The sequence below is a fragment of the Eptatretus burgeri genome, chromosome 6, assembly GCF_056783735.1.
Source record: "Eptatretus burgeri isolate ZD-2024b chromosome 6, Ebu_testis_v1, whole genome shotgun sequence".
Lineage (NCBI taxonomy): Eukaryota > Metazoa > Chordata > Myxini > Myxiniformes > Myxinidae > Eptatretus > Eptatretus burgeri.
Window position 1 is genome coordinate 58,604,702 of NC_140966.1, and position 20,491 is coordinate 58,625,192.

The window sequence follows — 20,491 nt, forward strand, 5'->3', positions numbered from 1 at the left end:
TCTTATTTGCTGCATTTCCCCTCAAGTTTCCGCATTTCACAGAGATTTTCAAGAACGTAGCCCAGCAAGGTTCAAGCAAGCAAGGATAAGTGACACAAGTCACTTACTGTGTACTAATCCTACTCCGACCAGAGACTACATCCCTTCAACTTTTCTCGCATCATTGGTCATTCTATTTCTCTCCATCACGACTTTCAATCCCCAACAAAATACCCTATGAACAAACTAATACCCTACGAATACCCGACAAAAGAGGTATTCCCTACAAACCATTCAAATTAATTTTAAAAGGCATACCACTCTCATAAAACAAAAAGCAAACAAATGAGCTTAAGCATGTGTGAAATGTGAACGTGGTGTGAAATCACTGTTCAATTAAAAACAAGGACCATTTAAACAAGTATTTTATGATACTCAAGAAATTTGAACACCAGGGCACCAAAAACAGGAAAGAAGAAATTCGAAAAGCCGACGACACTTGTAACTTTTGCATCAAATTTAGCACAAGACACCCCGAACACGCTCGTCATCAAAAGAATATTAACAGCTTCAGTCACCCAGTCCATTTTGTGAAGTTGTTTAACTTTGTAATCAACATATTTAAAATGGAGATGCCGAAGGGGGTGGGGTGGGGCGGGGGGAGGCTGAAAAGTGCAAAATAAACTATATCAACTGCGGGAAGTCAAGGGTCATCACTACAGGTTACAATATACATTTAAATCAAACATTTTGTATGTTCATCATCCATGCATGAAGCATACAATTTGTGCAAGTGTAGTAGCCATACACTGCTGTATCTGCACTGGTGTTAAGAGCACAAAAATGTACAAATCACGATTTATTTCTTCCTTGCACTAACTCTGTAGAGAAATACAAACAATGCAATGATCTTTGTTGACAACTTTGATAACCCAAGTGGATGAAATGAGCAAGCAAATAGAGTAGATATGTCGGCAGCTCAAAGTGCTGCATGCAGAAGGGCAACCTTGGTTGGCAGCGGTCCTGCCTCAGAGGACTGCACAGCAATCACTGGGCCAGTAAACACGGGTGGCAGCTTCATGACCTGCAATCCGGTTTCTGTCACAGGCAGCTTCTGCATCCACAGTACATTAAATGAACACTCGTCATTGAGAGATCAAATAAAAATCTACAACACACTTCCGATGGATTGTTCTTGCTATGCCCGTGTCCGAATGACTTGATAAGAGCAGCATTTGGCTTGCCTTTTGATTGCTCAGATGGGAACAAACAGCATGAATAAACAAACAAATAAATAAATAAATGAGGACACCAACTTAATGGGCCATAACAGTAGTGTTCTTGCGATAAGCCTGTGTCATGATATAATATGCACCATATGGCAGAATCCTGATTGAGATACATGCCTTAAGTATCAAAGCAGAGTATCTAGCATTGCGTTATCTGATCAATATCGTGTGTGTAATGTGTATGTACGATATCTATACATCATCCTACGTATGAGCTGAACAAGAAAACCGATTATTGTTGACAAACATGCTCACTAGAACAATTATGCAATAAATAAATAAATAAATGCAGGAAAGCGTGCTACTTCATATATGGTACCAAGATTTTGATTCCGATTCAGTATACTCTGTTACAGAGCGTCAGTGTTGCCGAAGTAGTTTCTTGGCAAGGGTTATATACTGGGTGGTTTGCCATTCCCTTCCCAAAACTCAGAGCAGAAATTTGTAAACTGTTCACCGTGTTGACAACAGCTCACCTCCTCTTTGGGAGAGAAACGATGGGATCTTTAACGTCCAAAAACGAATGCAAACAAACGATACACCAGTTTAACATCCATCGGCGGGACGGCACATAAAGTCAAACTGATGAGCTTCTGATTAAAAGCAAACAAACACATACTTGCTACCATTTATAAATGAAAAATAGGGGCAACACCCCTGGGTGCCCACCTGGTAGAATAATGATACTGAGGAGGAAGTCACCGTGTGACGGAATCAGCAAAATGTACCAATGAACCAATGTGATGGCCCCAATTTTTTTAATGTCGTTAACAAATTTTGATACATCACGGATGACGAAGGTTGTGGTCAAGTTTCATCAAAACGTTTGTGTAGTTTCAGAGAAGAAAGCAAGTACCTTTTTTTTTTTTTTGGGGGGGGGGGGGTTCAAACCTGGACCTTTACCTGGACCCTTTGACCTTGATTTCCTTAATGCCATCCACAAACTTTGGTACATCACAGGTGATGAAGGTTGTGGTCAAGTTTCATCGAAGTTAAAAGCAAATAGCTATTTTTGGGGGTCCAAACTAGACTCACTTTGACCCCCAGTAGACCCCAATTTTTTAATGCCATGAACAAGCTTGAGTTCCAATGTACACTATCATTTTAGCCAAATTTGGTCACAATCCCATCGGCAGTTTCGGAGAAGAAATTGCAAGTGTTTACAGACGGACGGACGACGTGCCATCCCATAAGCTCCCAGGAACTACACGTTCCAGGTGAGCTAAAAATAAATAAATAAATCGGGAAAGGATCTCAAAAAAGTCCACAGAATTTGACAAATTTCAAGTATCACACTATAAAGGGAAGGAAAAGAAAACATCTTGAGTGGAGTTGTGCCACACCATGCTAACCATGATAGGGTCACACATTGAAGAGACCCATCGACTGCATAATAAGCTGGTTCTTGCACAAATGCTATTAAACACTTGTTATTATTCCAAGTAGAAACCAAATCGAGAAATGGCAGGACAACTTTGAGGTATGTGCACTCGCCTCTGAGCTGTATAGCCTGGGTTCACATCTCGACCCAGACATAAACTGTCATCCTGGTGTTTCTCATGCATGGTGAGTCATCAGTGTGTACACCATCCCTGGGATGGACGTTAAGCTATAGTCTGTACTTCTGCCAGCACTGGTTACCTCCACCACCGAAGGTGGATGGAGGATATATTTTCACCCCCTGTCTGTCTGTGAGCATGATATCTCAAAAAGTTGTGGACGGATTCAGATGATCCAGATTCCAGAATTTTCAGTGATTCTTCACAATTGAGATATTGGGCTAAAAACGATATATAGCATGACATTTCAAAAAGTTGTGGACGAGTTGTGACAAAACGAGGTGGATGAGTTGGGGAGGTGACAAGAACAAGCCGACTCGATTTTGGTTAAGGTCCGGATGCAGATCCGGCTCATCAGTGGGATACAAAATGTAAACTGTTCAGCCTGGCGGAGCTATGCGCTTTATCGAGTGCCCTTCTAGTTGTTGGTGAATGTAATATAACCAGTGTCTTTTGCGAAGAGTGGACAAGCTCTTACTAGCACCCTGAATAAATTACAAATCCCTGGACCTGACTGACTTCTGAGAAACCCAATGGTACTTAACGCTTGCCAAGAAACTGCCTTGGCAGCACCGATGCTACGTCAAGACTTTGGTACATTTGATTGATTTAATAACCAACTTAATGCACACTTTTCTCTCATAGTTTTGAACCTGGTGTTGCTTGTGAACTGATGCACAAGCCATGATTAATATGCATTCAAGAACGTAGAGAAATTAGAATCATTACAATGCTACAGAACACCATTTTTTGTGTGGAATTTTAACCTTTTGTTCTTAAACCATAGCAAATGATGACAAAACCGAAGGTTTCAAACCCCAGATAATACGGAATAGTGGACAAGGAAATAAATAAATAAAATTCACCAATGTCACAAGCAAAATGCAATAAAAAACAAAGCCTCTTGAGGAAAATGCTAATTTTTGCAGTTTCAGTTGATACCAAGGATCTGCAATAATGGCATTGGACATAAATCGATAAAATCTCAAAGTGGATATTGAAGATGATTTTAGTTTTATACATACGTGTGCTGCAGGAACGTGGTGATCTGGAGCAGTGACGGTGGTGGCGCAGCAGATCCACAGCAGGACAATGATCGAGAGTACAAGTGTGAAAGCCAAAACCCAACGTGGCAGGCCTGAACGACTGCTTATGGACACACAGAAACAACATTACATTTCTCTATTCTAACGTGTATGTTGCATGAGATTTCCTCTTAAAACCCATTCACCGGCCCAGCCGTGGCTCCATAAATCGACAAAGAAGAACATGCCCAGCTCCCTGAACAAATTGCCTGCAAGTTATTTTTTTATATTTTTAACACTAGGATCGAGGCTCGTGGAACACCTGAATTACAGGGAATGACAAGCCAACATCAATAATGAAGATAATTAGGACAGGTGAACAGTGTTTAGCAAATTGAACAAACAAATAGACAGGTGGCACAACAACAAAGGGACATATGGACAGGACAAGGGAACAGAGAGGGCCTTATTTTATAAGAGATGGCCAAACCGATCTTTGTCAAACTCTCAGAGGTTCACCAGTGAGCATCAGGGAGTGTTTTAGGTCAAAAAATAAATAAATAAATAAATATGAAAAAGTAGTATCGTTTTGGATATATATTTTTCTATTTAAAAAATAATAATAATCGCTCTATAGTGCCTTAGCCTTTGAAGCCAACTGAAAGGTAATATTAAATGATTTTTGATCCCTGATTTCTTAAAAATGCCAACAGGATTAGAACAGCAACGGGTAATGCCGAGTACCCCGACTTGTAGCAGATAAAGGACATGCAAGCAAGAAAATCTGGCAAACAGGGTACATGTATAGAAAAAAAAAACAGAAAAGAAAGGATAAAGAGTGCAGCTGAACTGGAAAGGGGAGACGGTGAGGATAGCAACAGATTAGGAATCTGTTCTTGCATATGGCAGCTTAGCTGCTGGGTCGCTAATCATTTCATGGAAGCGTGGTTGTGCAGTATCATTTCGCTGACCTCTAAAGGATGACAGGCTGAGTCAACTCCACCTGGTGTTAATTCAGCAGCCAACGGTGCTCAAACTCAGGACCCTCGGATCCTAAACCAGCCACCCTAGCCGCTAAGCCAACAACAGGCTGAGATCAGGAAAAGGAAAAGGGGATATGATGATGTATTTGTCTGCATGTTCAAGTGTGTGTGATGTGCATGAGAGGTGAGCGTGAGAGAGGTGCGCGCGAAAGAGGTGCACGTGAGAAAGGTGCACACATGAGAGAGGAGTGCGCGCGAGAGAGGAGCACGCGCGAGAGAGGAGCACGCGCGAGAGAGGAGCACGCGCGAGAGAGGAGCACGCGCGAGAGAGGAGCACGCGCGAGAGAGGAGCACGCGCGAGAGAGGAGCACGCGCGAGAGAGGAGCACGCGGGAGAGGAGCACGCGCGAGAGAGGAGCACGCGCGAGAGAGGAGCACGCGCGAGAGAGGAGCACGCGCGAGAGAGGAGCACGCGCGAGAGAGGAGCACGCGCGAGAGAGGAGCACGCGCGAGAGAGGAGCACGCGCGAGAGAGGAGCACGCGCGAGAGAGGAGCGCGCGAGAGAGGAGCGCGCGAGAGAGGAGCGCGCGAGAGAGGAGCGCGCGAGAGAGGAGCGCGCGAGAGAGGAGCGCGCGAGAGAGGAGCGCGAGAGAGAGGAGCGCGCGAGAGAGGAGCGCGCGAGAGAGGAGCGCGCGAGAGGTGCGTGCGCGTGGTGTGGTGTGTGTGGCGTGTGTGGCGTGTGTGGCGTGTGTGGCGTGTGTGGCGTGTGTGGCATGTGTGCGACCTCCACTATGAGACTTAAAATCCTGTTTATAAAAAAATGAAGTGATGGCTTTCCACTTCAGAGTTGAGGGAACCGAAGCGGATCCACTTAGGAAAGCAATTGCACGAGTCTTGCATTTGGGGAGGATCCTCAAGGTCATCAGCTCTCGAATGTGCCCAATAAAATATATGGGTTGCTTCACGGAAGTCTGCAAAGTAATTTACCATAAGCCGTCAATCACATCTGTTTCTCGCAATATCCTGCACCTTTGATCGACCTTCGAGTCATGACGTGTGGGATGGTTTAAATAGAACGTTTTGGTGCATCACAAAAAAAAATTCCCGATTCTCAAACACCAAAAGAATGCAAGTGGTGGGTGTCAATGCTATTAAAACCGGCCTGGAAAACGTCTGGGATTTTCACAGGTGCATGTTTGTTTCCCTGTCCAAGTTCACGAAAATGCGTTAATCGACTGCGAATCACCACCGGGCATTTGCCTCGCTATTGAGAAAGCCCATTATTCAACTCAAGGAATCACTACTTCCTAAATGTAGACAACTGAAGCTTTACCAGCAATTACCATGAACAGAATACGAGATTAAGAGAACAACAGACAGAGTGAAGCAGTTCGTCGACCTTCACCAGCAAACCACTCAAGATAGGTTTCAATGAGGCAGGAAGCAACCACCTAATAAAACCTACTTAATTCGTGGCCTTCGTCACCCTTTCAAGTGGCACAACAGAAATTCCGATGCGGAGTTGAATTAAACTTTACATGTAACCTCATGGAAGAACAGAATGACAGGGAGCAACAGGTCAAACAAAATGCTCTTGTAAAATTGGATAGTTTTCAAAGCACGATATGAATAAAAATGTTAAAATGCCAAAACACCTTTATAATTGAAAGATCAAAAGGTTTACTCAGGCCCAACAATTTACCGTGCCATGCACATCAAGAAGCCGTGGTGATCGTGTGCGTCGGCGGAATGGCTGTTGGTATCCCACTGACTTTTACTGGATGTGTCTGTACGAACTTGTGCATCTGAAAAGGCAAATAGCAAAGTGTTATCATGCACGTCACAATGCATGCAACACAAAATAAAGTGGTTGAAAAAAAAAAGGAAGAAGAAAGGATGCAGTCACATGCACACGCTTTACAAAAAAACCCCTGAAATTTGATCCAATTCCAATGACGTCGAAGACCTCCAAATGTGTATGCTACATAACAATGGTATCCAGTGACAACTGGGTTTATAATACAAAGCATTACCAAGTTGAGATTTGTGAGGTTCATCCAGACCGTCTGACACCTTTTCTTGATACTCCAAATAAAGCCCAGGTTGGGACTGTTGACCAGCAGCACGTGTTTGGTGAAAGGGGGAGGGAGGAGAATCGGCAAAAGCAGAAAAACAAAAACACCACATAAACATTAAAAAAAACGGGAGAGCACACACCTCCGCCAGGCTGAACAGTTTACATTTTGTATTCCACCGACATGGTCCGGATGCAGATCTGGCCGAACCAAAAGTGAATCGGTTTGTTAGCATCACACACCCAACCTGTCCACAAAGTTTCATCGAAATCCATCCACAACGTCATGAGACACCATGCCAAGTATCGTTTTTGGCCATATCTCTCAATGGTACCGATCGTGTACAACCTTTTGACTGCCGGTTGCATCATCGGTTAGGAGCAAGGCTATGCCACTGTTGCAGTGCCCCTAGTACCAGTACCCTGGTGCTTATTTCGCTGACCTCGGAAGGATGACAGGCTGAGTCAACCCACTGGTGTTAATTCAGCAGCCGACAGGGCTTGAACTCAGGACCCGAGGATCCCAAGCCATCACCCTAACCACGAAGCCAACACCAGGCTTTCTCTCAATGGTGAAGAATCATTTAAAAAAATATTATCCCGATCCAAATCTTCAGCAAAATCGAACAATTTTTGTTTTTGTCACACACCCAACCTGTCCACCAAATTTCGTTTGAATCTGTCCATAATTTTTTGAGATATCCTACTCACAGACAGACAGAGGGGTGAAAGCACAACCTCCTTCACATTTGGTGGCGGAGGTAATAAGACATGCACGATGAACGTCTGTCATGGGTGTTCGATTGTGTTTAGTCCGGTTTGTGTATGGATGTCAGAGTCTGAGTGCAAATATATGGCAAATCTTGGAAACTATGAGCTGTGCTTAAGAAAAACACGCTGCACATGCAACATGTTTATCCATGCCCTATAAAAACACAAGTTGCCTGAGTCGTGAGGCTGTCAATTAAAATGCCATGTCTAACGAATGATAAGAGAAACCAAGCCATCGGTATGCTGAATGGTGGGATCAGTCAAGAAAGAGTTGCTCGACATTTTTATGTCCACCAGTCAACAGATTTGAGGCAACAGAACCGATACAGAGCCACAGGAAGGGTCAGCCACCATCCTCGTTCTGGTGCACAGCCTGTGACATCAGCAAGACAAGATCGATGTATCATCATCAGTCACCTCCACAATCGCTTCAGGACAGCATGAGAAACGACCAGAACCACCAATGAAACAGAGATGACTCTCACGGGGTTTACGGTGTCGACAACCTTACAGTGGACAAATCTTGACACATCAACACCGACCTGCACGACAATGATGGGCAGCAGCTGGTGGTAACTTGGGTGGGAAACAGTAAGCAAATGCCATCTCGTCCGCCGAAGAGGTTCAACATCAGATTTCCGTCAGACACCGTTTCGCTCAGGGCTGCATTATTGAGAGAGAACGTTTTGAAGGTGGCGGTGTTATGGTTTGGGGAGCAATCGTCAAATGAACCCTCCAAACAATGTTGCAGAGCTTACTGCAGCCTTACAGTTCCTCCTCCTCCCTCCGTATGTAGCACAAGACTGCGGGAAGCATCACTGGCTGAGGGCACGGCTGTCCCGCTGATTCAATGCCCCAATTACAAGTCCACTGATACTCATTTTGCCAACCACGGAAGGATGACAAACTGAATCAACCCCACCAGGTGTTAATTCAAAGGCTGACAGGTGCTCAAAATCAGGACTCTAAGATCCCAAGCCAGCCACCCTACCTGCCAAGCCAACAACAGGCTTCATTACAGTTCCATTAGATAGCAATACCACAAGCTCTGATCCACCACCTGTGTTTATCCATGCCCCGTAGATTCCAAGCGTGTCACACCGCCCAAGGTGGTCACACTTGATATCAACTTTACAGACCCTTACATCGTTTGGTGTTTTTAATGACGTGACATGTACATCCAGATTTTCCCGTTTCTGTGCAGATTCTGTAGGACTGTCCCTGACAGATCTACTGTGCTTGCATACATTGATCCTTTTTCACATGCGATGAAATAAATGTCAATTTCAATTTGGTACACATTTTCATTGCCTCTCAGTATACTTGTATCAAATTTGGTCAAAATCCAATCACTGGTTTAAAAGTTAGCATGGAAACAAAATTTTAACCAAAAATGACCTCAGACTTCTTGACCCCAAAATCGAATCAGTTCATATTTGCATCATTATACATACTTGTACCAAGTTTGACTTGGATCCCTTCAGCCATTCTTAAGTTATCGCGGTAACGAAAACCTATCACAGACGGACACACAGATGGACAGCTGGAGAGAATCCGAAAACATAATGCCTCTGACGACTTGGGCGGCAGAGGCATAAAACAAATTTCCATTTTCACCACTAACCTGGGGCATAAACTGGGGGCCAACTCCAAAAAATTGTTGTACATTTCATGTCGCTCTCAATGTCGATTGCACAACAAAGTTTGATGAAAAAACTGTTTTAAAATGTGCCCGTAATTGTATTTTTTTTTGTACATTTTACCTTTCAACCCCATCCCAGGGGGAGGAGCCAAAATGATACTGCTCATGCACCTTCGTGCCATGTGGTGATCATAACTACCAAGTTTGGTGAATTTCTGCACAACCATTTAGGGAGATACCGCGACGGACGGAAAGATGGACAGATGGACAGAGCAGGTTACAACCTCCCCCCCCCAATTGTTTTCAAAAAGCTTGGGGATAACTAGAATGCACTCAATTAAGGTGTTGACTCAACACCATTGTTTTTTTGTTCATGCAATATGGCCCCAGAGGGTGCAAACCAATATTGTCACATAGCCATGCTGTGAATAAGTATAGTCCTGTACTAACATTAATTTCATATTTTCGTTGTGATCTCAAAGTTTAACTCATGTGAGGAATCCACAATATGAAGCTCTGTGCCAAATCTGGTGATTCTCGACGCCCATGGTCATTTATTCTGCCGACAAACAAACAGACCTACGGCCGCAGTGCAAGTAACAATGTTTATAGTGTTAGTTTCTAAGTAACCCAGAGGAGAGAGATGTGATGCAGGAAGGGGGGCAAGTACTCTATTGTGAATTTTCAAGGAATGACAAGGAACTACAGGGGATGCCCACTCTGCGGGTGGCTTTTGAGGTCAGCAATGTGATATGCTCAGCCCAGGAGAGGTCATTGCTCATCGTGAAGCTTCGAAATATCTCACCGACTTCTTCCTCCAACCCCCACCCTCACCCTCCCCCCGACCCATAGATCCCCATCAGTGTTTCTCCCAAGTTTTTTTTTTAGATCCTCGTGGAGGATCTCTAAGTCTTACTCACATTGTTGTTCTTGTGGACTTTTTTGTTTCACAGACTACAGTTTTCATCGAAACTTCCTGAAACTTGGTATATACTGTATATGTAACAATACCCTGCACAGAAAGTAACCATCTCTGATTTTGAAAATTCATCCTAGAAAAAAAAGTTAGGACGTCAAAATATCTCCGCTAATGGAAATCGCCTAAAAATTATCTCCGAAACTAGGCAAGCTTTTTGAATTCTGTTTGTGGGAATCGAACAGGGCATTAGCAGAGATGAATTACCGCACATATGATACATCACTATGACGTCATATCAATTTTTATGACGTCATTCCTACTTTTTGACATTTTTTGTTTCACAACCCAGAGTTTTCATCGGATCTTCGTGAAACTTGCCATGTATATGCCCGGCATGAGAAAATTCCACGAATTCGCGGAATTCTGCGAATTTATTCACCCAGGAACGTTCCTGAGTTGAGCACAAATCCGTTGAGAAAAAAATAGGGGGTATGGGGGGGGGGGGTTAAGTCAATTGTTGGGAGTGATTTCACGCCGCCGACGATCTTTATAAAAAAAAAGTATTCCGAGGTCCCTAATACAGATTCCTGGCACTCTGCACTGACGTCATTGCCAGATTCATTAACATAACATTCGGACCACCTCCCCGCATTTCTCCTGAAACCGTCACAGCAGCATTAATCGAGCTAGAGGCGTGGTGTTCCGAGTGTGCAAGGCCAAGGTCGCTTCTAAAACATGGCCGCATTCAGTAGCCGCAGGCTGTCCCGGGATTGTGATGCTTGTTTGGCTGCACTAATTGACAAGACTTGCAAGAATTCCTGGAAGTGGGAATGGCTGGAGCGTATGCCATGCGGTACGGTGGCTTGTGGGGCTTTCATTCAAAAGATAGCCCAGCCAGAAAAAGCTGTATGCACATGGTGCTCAAAGGAGATTGTTTATGGAGGACGTGGGTACAAGTCATTGGAATCCCAAGCGGAGAGCAAGAAGCATCGTGATATTCAGAGAATCCGGGTATCCAATTACAGTCTTCCTGGTACATATAGCCTTGGGCTTTATACATGTACAGTTATCAGTAGACATGTACACAGTAGACATCTATGCTGTCAATGTAGTGTAGTGTGGTGTGGTGCACTTTCACTACAGTAATAAATTATGTTAATTGGCAAGCAAGCCACAACTCAGAATTGGGTCAATCTTGTTTACCACCAATAGCACCTGGCAATGACTAGTAGTCTGAGGCTTAGTGTAATCACTGTACCCGTCACTGTATTCACTTTCTGAAGCACCTATTATAAATGGTGATTGGCTTTTCTTTTTTTACTCTGCATTGGCTTTGGGTTTTGCTTTTTCTCCAGGTGTTTCCTCACTTCTACTCCCTCTTGCACTGCTGCTTCTACTGCCCCCATCCCCTGTACACCGATGCCTGCAGTATCAATAGGTGACAGGGTATCCAATGCTCAAGCCATGGTCCTTGCCTTCCTCACACAGCATTCCCTACCATTCAGCCTTGCCCCTGAACTGATAAGCCTGGCCAAAGCACTCAACCTGAATGCAAAGGCCCTTGGTCAGCTCACAATGGACAGGACATCTGCTTCCTACAAGCTTAGGTTTGGACTAGGACATACCGTACATCACCAGTTGATATCAGCACTGCAGAGGGAATACTTCTCTCTGAACATTGATGAGTTAACAAGCACAAACCATCAGAGGGTCTTATGTGTCCTGGCCAGTTACTACAGCCCACTACATAAGCAGGTCATAGTGCAGCATCTAGAGTCCCTTGTTGTGATCAAAGTGGACAGTTCCTCGTTGCACCAGGAACTGGTTGACTTGTTGAAGAAGTATGAGCTACCGTGGAAGAACTGCATATCCATCCTCATGGACTCCTGCTCAGTCATGCGGGGATCCAAGTCAGGAGTCGAAGTTCGCATCAGGGAAAACAATGCCCCACACATGTTGGACATAGATGGGGACTCCTGTCACCATGCTCACAATGCGTCCAAGAAGCTGAGCGACCCATTCGACAACTTCACAGAGCGCATGCTCTCTGACATCTACAATGACTTCAAGTGGTCACCTGACTTAAAGTAGTTCTTGCAGGAAATCTGTGGGCTGATTGGTGTCACGGATACCATGCCAGAGCGGTATGTCAGTCACAGGTGGCTCTCTGTGTATGATTGTCAGTGTTGACACTCTGCGGCTGTGGGATGCCTTTGTTGTCTTCTACTTTAGCTTCCTCTCTCAAGCTGATCGCACACACTACTTGTCACGGGTTGTAGAGGTCTACCATCGCAGGCACGTAGACAGAAAAGCCAAGGAGAGAATAAGCCAGATCCATGATGTTCTGAAGAAGAAGAATATGACCAAAGATGGCAAGGCACGAAAGGAGCGTATACTGCAGCAAGTCTTCCACAAGAAGAAATTGATGAGACTGATATTGATGTTCTATACATCAGTGTTCACGCAGCTGAAGAAGTACGTCCTCCTGTTTGAGATGAAGGCCCCACTGATCCACAAGCTCAATGACCAGCAGGTGGACCTTGTCCGAGAGTTCATGGCCTGCTTTGTCAAACCTGAGAAGCTGCCATCCTCAGGCAAGAGACTTCAGACCCTCGACCTGGATGAGAAAGCCAACCTGCTACGAGTGAAGAAGATGTTTCATGGAGTTGGTGTGTCCGAAATTGTCAACACTGCCCGTAGTGGAGATGGAGAAGTGCACGACTTCTTGCAGAGTGTGGAGAAGGCCTATGTGACATGTGGAAAGTACCTCCAGAAGAAAATGCCCCTGCATAATGCTGTCCTCAGAAGTGCCTCAGCAATTGATCCACTCAGCAGAGGGCACACTGTCAGCCAGGAGCAGCTCCTGAAGTTGCCACGCCTGCTGACAAATGTCCTTGCACCAGAGGAATGTGATGTCTTTGAACTGGAGGTTCGGAGTTTCCAGATCGACTCTAGCCTGCCACCAGCTCAGGAAGATGAGTCTGCTCGCATCGACGACTGGTGGACCAAGGTCTTTGAAGGTGGAAAGTACCCCCTTCTCTCAAGAATGGTGAAGGCTCTGCTGTCCTGCTTCCATGGGCCACAAGTTGAGAGCGCCTTCAATCTCATGGGAGATGTCTTGGATGTCAGATCACACCGACTAAACATGGAGACCTACAGCGCAGTGATGGGTGTCAAGTACAATCTTCGATCATCAGGAAAAAAACTGCAGTGGAGTACTACAGTAGGATTGACAAACTGCACAGTCCCATAGACCTAGACCTGTGCAAGAACATGAGGGGAGCCTACAAAACCGACAAGGCAGAACTGGCAGACAGGAGGGACAAAGAAGAAGAAAGAAGGTGAGAAGTGGGTGCAGCTGCTCTCAGTAAGTTGACCAAGCGCAAGACCAAAGAACTGACTGAGAAGGCTGCAAAGAAGGCAAGACTTTCCCACCAACGTGCAAGCAAGAAAAAGCACAATCTGAACCAAAAGACAAAGAAGTGAACAATGTTCAGTGGTTAGGCGCCTGTCGACATTATCGACTCAAGAACTCAACAACTAGTGGATGCAACAGTGTTACCAATTGTGAACTTATTATGCAAACTTTATTGCAACTTATCAACTTATTATGCAACTTGGTATCAATTATTGTCCACTTATTATGCAAACTTATTTTGCAACTTGGTATCAATTATTGTCAACTTTGTTTAATTTGCTATAAAGACAATGAAAGAATATTATCCTACAGATTGATTCATGATTTGTACAATGAATTTTGACAACAATTTACATTACAACATTGATTAATAATTTGCAAGATGAATTTCATGTCTTCAATGATTGTCTTCAGTGCTTTTACCCTGTTAACAAGGACAACACTATACACAATCCTCTTAAAAGGGACCAGGAAATGCAGTGGAATGCAGGTGAGAACACCTGGAACCTTTAGCGTTCGGGGGCCGCCCAGGCCCCTGAACCCCGGCCTAAAAATGTTTTCGCCTCGCCTTCGGCCTAGGCCCATCGTTTTTTTTTCAGCTAATTTTTTTTAAACTTACTCTCATGCCTGATATGCAGAAAGCCCACGCGCAGGCAGTAACCATCTCCGATTTTGGAAATTCTTCCTAGAAAAAAAGTTGACGTCATATCGCCGCTAATGGAAATCGCCTATACCATTATCTCCGAAGCTAGGCAAGCTGTTTGAATTTTCTTTGCGGGAATCAAGCCGGGCATTAGCACAGATCATTTATTGCAAACCTGATACATCACAATGACGTCATATTCGTTTTTATGATGTCATCCTTAAGAGGACGAGGATCTTAGCTCATTCGAGCTTGTTTGTTTAAACCATGCCAATATTCTTGAAATGGTAATACAAGAGTTAAAAAAATAAAATAAAAATCAGGTCAACTGTGTGCCATCCTTCAAGGATAGAGAGCCAACACAGCTCTGTTCACACAGTGTGGTACCTGCACAAGTCGATCATACATGTCTTTCAACTTTTGGTAGAAGTTTACTGAACAGGCTAGTGAAGGGAGTCTCAGAAATGGTCACCTCAGGGTGGCATCATAAAAAAACGTGGTACCGGAGGGAACAAATACCGTCACATGGCTGCGGCAAGGCAGCTACCAAAATTAAACATAAAGGGGAAACCCAGCTTTTGACAACAATCTGATTTCTTTGTGAAAATATTTGAAAAAAATAAAAAAAACAGTTTTCAAAAACTAGTCTTTAAATTACATTCAGATGTAGACATGACAAGGCAGGATATCATATTCCAAAAGAAACTTCTAACGACCTTAAGAAACCACACATTAAAGTTGCAAATCAAATGGCAACTAACTTTATTAGTGAAGCAAGACTGATGAGAGGAAGCAGCCCAATCAAGAGATCACACAGGAGCAAATAAGGGAGAGCAATACAGCTTTTGATGTGCTTTGTGAAGCTCTCTTGACTTTTAATGAAAATTAAAGTTATTACGGAAAAGACAAATCAGTATAAGAATAGTTTTAGCTCTTACCTGGAACACGACAACACGTCCATCGTCTGCCTGCAGATAGAAGGTCCAAGAAGAGGAAAGTAGTCCGTGAGCAGAGTCGAGTAAACGGGCCCACGATGAGCCAAGAACACTGAGCGTGTGCATGTGTGGAAGCATTGTTGCCAACTGGGTATACAGAGTACAAATTAGGAGGAAGAATCAAAATGGGTGCATCCAAATCATGCTGGGTAAATGGTAAGCTATACATTCTGTTCCCAAATAAAGTCAAATTTTAAAAAAACGATCTTCCCTTTCCAAACTAAATTTGCATTTCTTTATTTTAAGTTCACATTTTCCTCTTAAAAGACTGACTGGACAGCAGATTAATGTATAAAGAATCACAAGTTGATTACACAGGTCAAGCATAAGACCACTGATTTTACATTTTGAACTGGGAACACTAATGTACACCAATTAACGAATAATAAAGCACTTTAAAAATTAAAGGTTAGAAAAATAAAATAGGGCAACATTATTGTTAGTATCCGCTCTGAGTCTGGGAGGTCGGCAGTTTGATTCAGACCCCTGCCGATTCATACCAAAGACTTTAAAAATGGTACATGCTGCTTCCTTGCTCGGCGCTCTGCATCAAGAGGCTAGAGCATCGACAAACTACATCTGGAGGGAGATTTATCCCTAAAGGTGCCCCGCTAACTATTGAGAGAAAAGTGCCGTCTGTACGACACCGCCGGGGTACCTACTTGTCCCCCACCCCATAAGATCAATGGCCGTGTTTGGCGGGCATCAAGCCGTGTGTTGCAGATATGGACGTGTGTGACGTATGTGGACAACTCTTCCATGAACCTCAGAAACTGTCAAAAAAGGAATAAAAATTTTTTTTAAAAGGTTTCGTTCAAATACCTGTTGCTGCCTGAGCTCTGCCAGAGGTTGCTGAAATTGACAACCTGCAATGCAGCTCTCCTCTTCAGCTGCATTGTTGTAAGCCTCTGTACAAGCTGCAACCAGAAAAAAATAAAATTAATATGGACCAATCAGGACATTGCAACAATATTGAGACAATCATCAAGTTAGGCATGGAGAAATTCATTCCCCATACAGAGGTCACCGTTCTACTAACTGATATTCCCTGGTTTACTGAGGCTTGCCAAATGGCTAATAAAGCTGTCTGGCATATACCAACTGGAGCAAGAGCCCATGTGCTGTTACCCACGATGGTCTGAGAGGGACAAGGCAGAATTATCAGAAAGCGGAGAAGGAGGCAAAAAGACAACACTTTCAGAGGACAAAAGCTCGGCTGACTTCTGAAGCAACCAGACCTCGTGATTGGTGGTGGGCAGTGAAGATGATACAAGGGAAAGGACGACATTAAACTATCCCAACATTGCAGAAGGATGGTCAGACCTTTGCCACATCCCAGGAAAAAGCAGACATCTTCTGCGATCATCTTGCATCAAAGTGTACAATTGGTTCCGCTGAAAATGACATTCCCGATCTCACAGCTTGCACCAACATTCACTTGGACACCATAAAGTTCAGGCCTCGTGACATCAGATGGATCCTGCAGAAGCTAGACATAAATAAGGCATCCGGACCTGACGGAATTGGAAATGGAGTTCTCAAAGAGTGTGCATTAGCTCTTGCCATACCTTTTGCCAAACTGTTTTGTTTCTGCTTTAGCCATGGCCACTTCCCTTTCTCTTGGAAGATAGCCAATGTAGTGCCAGTGCATATAAAGAACTCTTGCTCTGTTCCAGACAATTATAGGCCCATAAGTCTCCTAAGCTGCATCAGCAAGGTTATGGAGAGAGTCAACAGCACACTGAGGAAACATCTCATTGGAAACTACCTCATCAGCAACAATCAGTTTGGCGTCCGTCCTGGTCACTCAGCCTCTGATTTACTCACGTATCTGAGTCATGAGTGGATGTGTTGTATCAACAGGTGTCAGGAAGGTACAATTGAAGCACTTGACATCAAAGTTGCATTTGATCAAGTATGGCACAAGGGTTTGCCGGTCAAGCTGGTTGCTAATGGAGTTGGAGGGTAGGTGTTACAGTGATTATCCAGCTACTTGATGGACAGACATATCCAGGTAGTGGTTAATGGCCAAACATCCAAACCAACTCCAATTAATCCATCAGTACCTCAAGGATCAATTATTGGGCCCACCTTGTTTCTTGTCTACATTAACAATCTGTGCGACAACCTGCATAACCCTACCTGCCTGCTGGATGAAGTGAATGCTACCGTTTCTTTGAGCGATGACCTCCAGAAGATCTACAAGTGGGGACAGAAATGGAATGTTCAGTTTGCTACCGATAAATGCAAGGTATTGTCTCTCAGTAGACGACTACCAAGCAAGCATCCTCCAGAGTTCTTCATGGGTGGAAAGCCCTTGCAGCATGTACACGAGCTTGACATACTTTGAGTCAGGTTCTCCCGGAGGTTGGGTTTCCAGTCTCACGTGGACTCCATCGCTGTTAGGGATGGACAAAGAGCGAGTACCCTTCACAGTATTGCTCCATACTTGGATCCGCTTGGCCGAACTCAAGTGTACAAAGCCCATGTCCGGAGCACAATGGAATATGCTCCCCTCGTATGGATGTCTGCAAGTGCCACCTTAAAAAGCTGGATGATGTGCAACATCGTACTGAACGCATCATCTAGGCCCCTCCACAGGAATTGAATATCGATCCCCGACCACACAGGAGAAGTGTAGCAGGTCTGGGTCTGATGTTCAGACTGCACACAGAAGAAGTTCCAGCATGTCTGAAGAGCATGCTACCTCCATCATGGATTCCATCAAGGTTCACCAGAGCAAGTGCTTCCTTTGGAAGCTATGCTGTGCAGTGTCTTACTGGCAAGATGGAGAGTGGTCTCTGGTCACTTGTTCAGTCTGCCCGCAATAATACCAGTGTGTCACAATTTACCAGATGCCACTGTAGGTCACCCAACAACATCCAGGCTCAAGAGCACACAATACATCTAAAAGTATAATACATAGTTAGGGAATTTTAGCAAATTGTATTGACCATCTGTGAAAAAATTGCTTACCAAAAATTTCTTCACCAACATATTCATCTAGGTGTCTACTAACACCTATCAATTAGTGCAAACCCAAATCCTTGTGGAAAATTCTGGGGAGCCAATCAAAGTTCGGGTGCTGAGAGGATGGGAAAAATTAACTTTTGTCAATATTGACTTGTGGGATGTCTCACTCGGGGTTTTTCAGGGTGCTGAATTGATTCCAACCATTAGATTTGAGGAAAAATGAATCCCTAGCCGTAAAATATTGATATGATACATTTTTAGATATCTCAGACTGTGTTTTGCGGTAATTTGGCTCAATTGATTCAGATTGTTCAAATCGTGCTGAAACCAGCATACAACATTTTTGAAACCACTGCTATATTGTTGGTTATACTTGTGCTCATGCTCAGTAGAATTCTCTGTGTTAGCTGACGTTTGCTAAGAGCTTTTAGCTATAAAATTATTGTGTACCGGACTCAATAGAAGTTGAATATATTCAACGTAGAGTGGACCTATTAATGTTAAAACACATCACTGTATGTGTGTTCTGTCTGTTTTGTGTCAAAATTTTATGTCCTGTCTGTTGTTTACAAAAAAATGTCATTTTTAGGACAGTATGGACAAGGATGTGACTGAACCTGGCTTGAGGTGTTTCATCTGTGGTGGTTCCGGGATTGAAAAGCATACGCTCTCAAAAGTCTCCAATAAAGGCCACCCACGGATCTGTTTGACAAAAATCAAAAGTTGCGAAAGCCAGACAAGGCTGCCCTAGCAAGGTCCCTGAAGGCATGTGTGGCACCTGTTGAACAACCCCCCTGCACAAGCCTTGTGGTTGATGGTGGGTGGCTCCTGCACAATGTCAAGTGGGAGGCTATCCTTACTTGGAAGGATGTTGCCGAGAGCTACCTCCGGTTTGTGAAGTCCATGGGGAGCCATCGCCTCCGGATAACGGTGGTCTTTGATGGATATGGCAGCTCCACCAAGGACCATGACCACTTAAGACGAACAAAGAATGCATGCTGTGACATTCAGATTCGTCTGGATCTCAAAATCATCATTGCAAGAGAAAAGTTCCTCGATAACAAGAACAACAAAGCCCTGTTCGTTCTGCTCCTTGTTGAGACATTTAGTAGGAATGCAATCAGTGTACAGCAATGCTCCGATGATGCCGACACCTCAATCGTCCGCGCAGCTCTAGATGAGGCAAGAGAGTCCCCTGTCGAGGTGAGGGTTGAGGACACAGACGTCCTGGTTATGCTGATTCATCATATTGCAGACCATCCGATCTTCCTCACCACAGCCAAATAAACATCTTACGATGTCGGAAAGATCCGGGAGGCCCTCCCAGAGATATATCGGAGGTATCTCATATTCTTGCACAGCTTCTCTGGCTGCGATACAGTGTCTGCAATTTTTCGGTTTAGCAAACCAACTTTGCTAAGCAAGCTCTGCAAGACTGATGAAGCAGAGAGGGCAATGGACGTGTTTATGGACATCCGAGCTGAGAAAGGTGATATCATTAAAGCAGGCTGTGATCTTTTCATGCTCATGTTCCATGGGAAATCCTCCAAAGACTTGGAAGACTTGAGATTCGACATCTTCAGCAAGCGAGCTGCTACTGGGAGCATAAAGCCTGATAAACTCCCCCTGACAACAGGAGCTGCAGCACAGCACTCTCTCCGAGCTTACCTCCAGACTAGAGACAGGCTGATGCTGCAAAGTCCATCGTTGGATGCCCGGGACTATGGATGGAAACTCACTGAGCAAGGATATGCAACAGTCCCTTCTACAGACCCCATTGCACCAGACTACCTCCTGACATTTGCCAGCTGCAACTTTGTGGGGGACTACAGCTCACTCAGGTGCTGCTGTAAAAAGCAAGGAGTCAAGTGTATTTCTGCTTGCGGCATCTGTCATGGGAACTCTTGCCTGAACATAAACCAGCTGGATGACAAGAGGAGTGAGGAAGATACTGGGGAGTTTGATGAATAAGGTTGTAAAAGCTGACGAAGCAACATTTCCATTGAGCACAGTTCTGTTAAAAAAATGTCAATAAAATACATTTTATATGATCAAGGAGTGTTTTTTCTCAAAAATAATGGTTGGAATCAATTCAGCACCCACAAAAACCCTAGTTAGACATCCCACAAGTCAATATTGGCAAAAGTTGATTTTCCGATTTTTTTCGCGCAGGCCCTCTGAGCGCCCGAACTTTGATTGGCTCCCCAGAATTTTCCACAAGG

The 20,491-nt window shown here is 44.2% G+C and overlaps 1 protein-coding gene across 2 annotated transcripts in view; it reads right to left on the reverse strand.

Annotated features, from left to right (window-relative positions):
* Positions 1–387: 387 nt before the first annotated feature.
* Positions 388–20,491, reverse strand: part of TMEM59 (transmembrane protein 59) — a 31,181-nt gene continuing 11,077 nt past the window's right edge. The window contains exons 3-8 of one of the 2 annotated variants that reach the window (XM_085885227.1): positions 16,119–16,213; positions 15,240–15,383; positions 6,868–6,943; positions 6,537–6,639; positions 3,853–3,976; positions 388–1,093 (exon numbers count right to left, since the gene is read on the reverse strand). In XM_085885227.1, coding sequence (XP_085741353.1) covers positions 959–1,093; positions 3,853–3,976; positions 6,537–6,639; positions 6,868–6,943; positions 15,240–15,383; positions 16,119–16,213 — 677 coding nt within the window. In that variant the 3' untranslated portion in view covers positions 388–958. The remainder of the gene's footprint in view (positions 1,094–3,852; positions 3,977–6,536; positions 6,640–6,867; positions 6,944–15,239; positions 15,384–16,118; positions 16,214–20,491) is intronic. The other variant, XM_085885226.1, reaches the window with a different exon arrangement.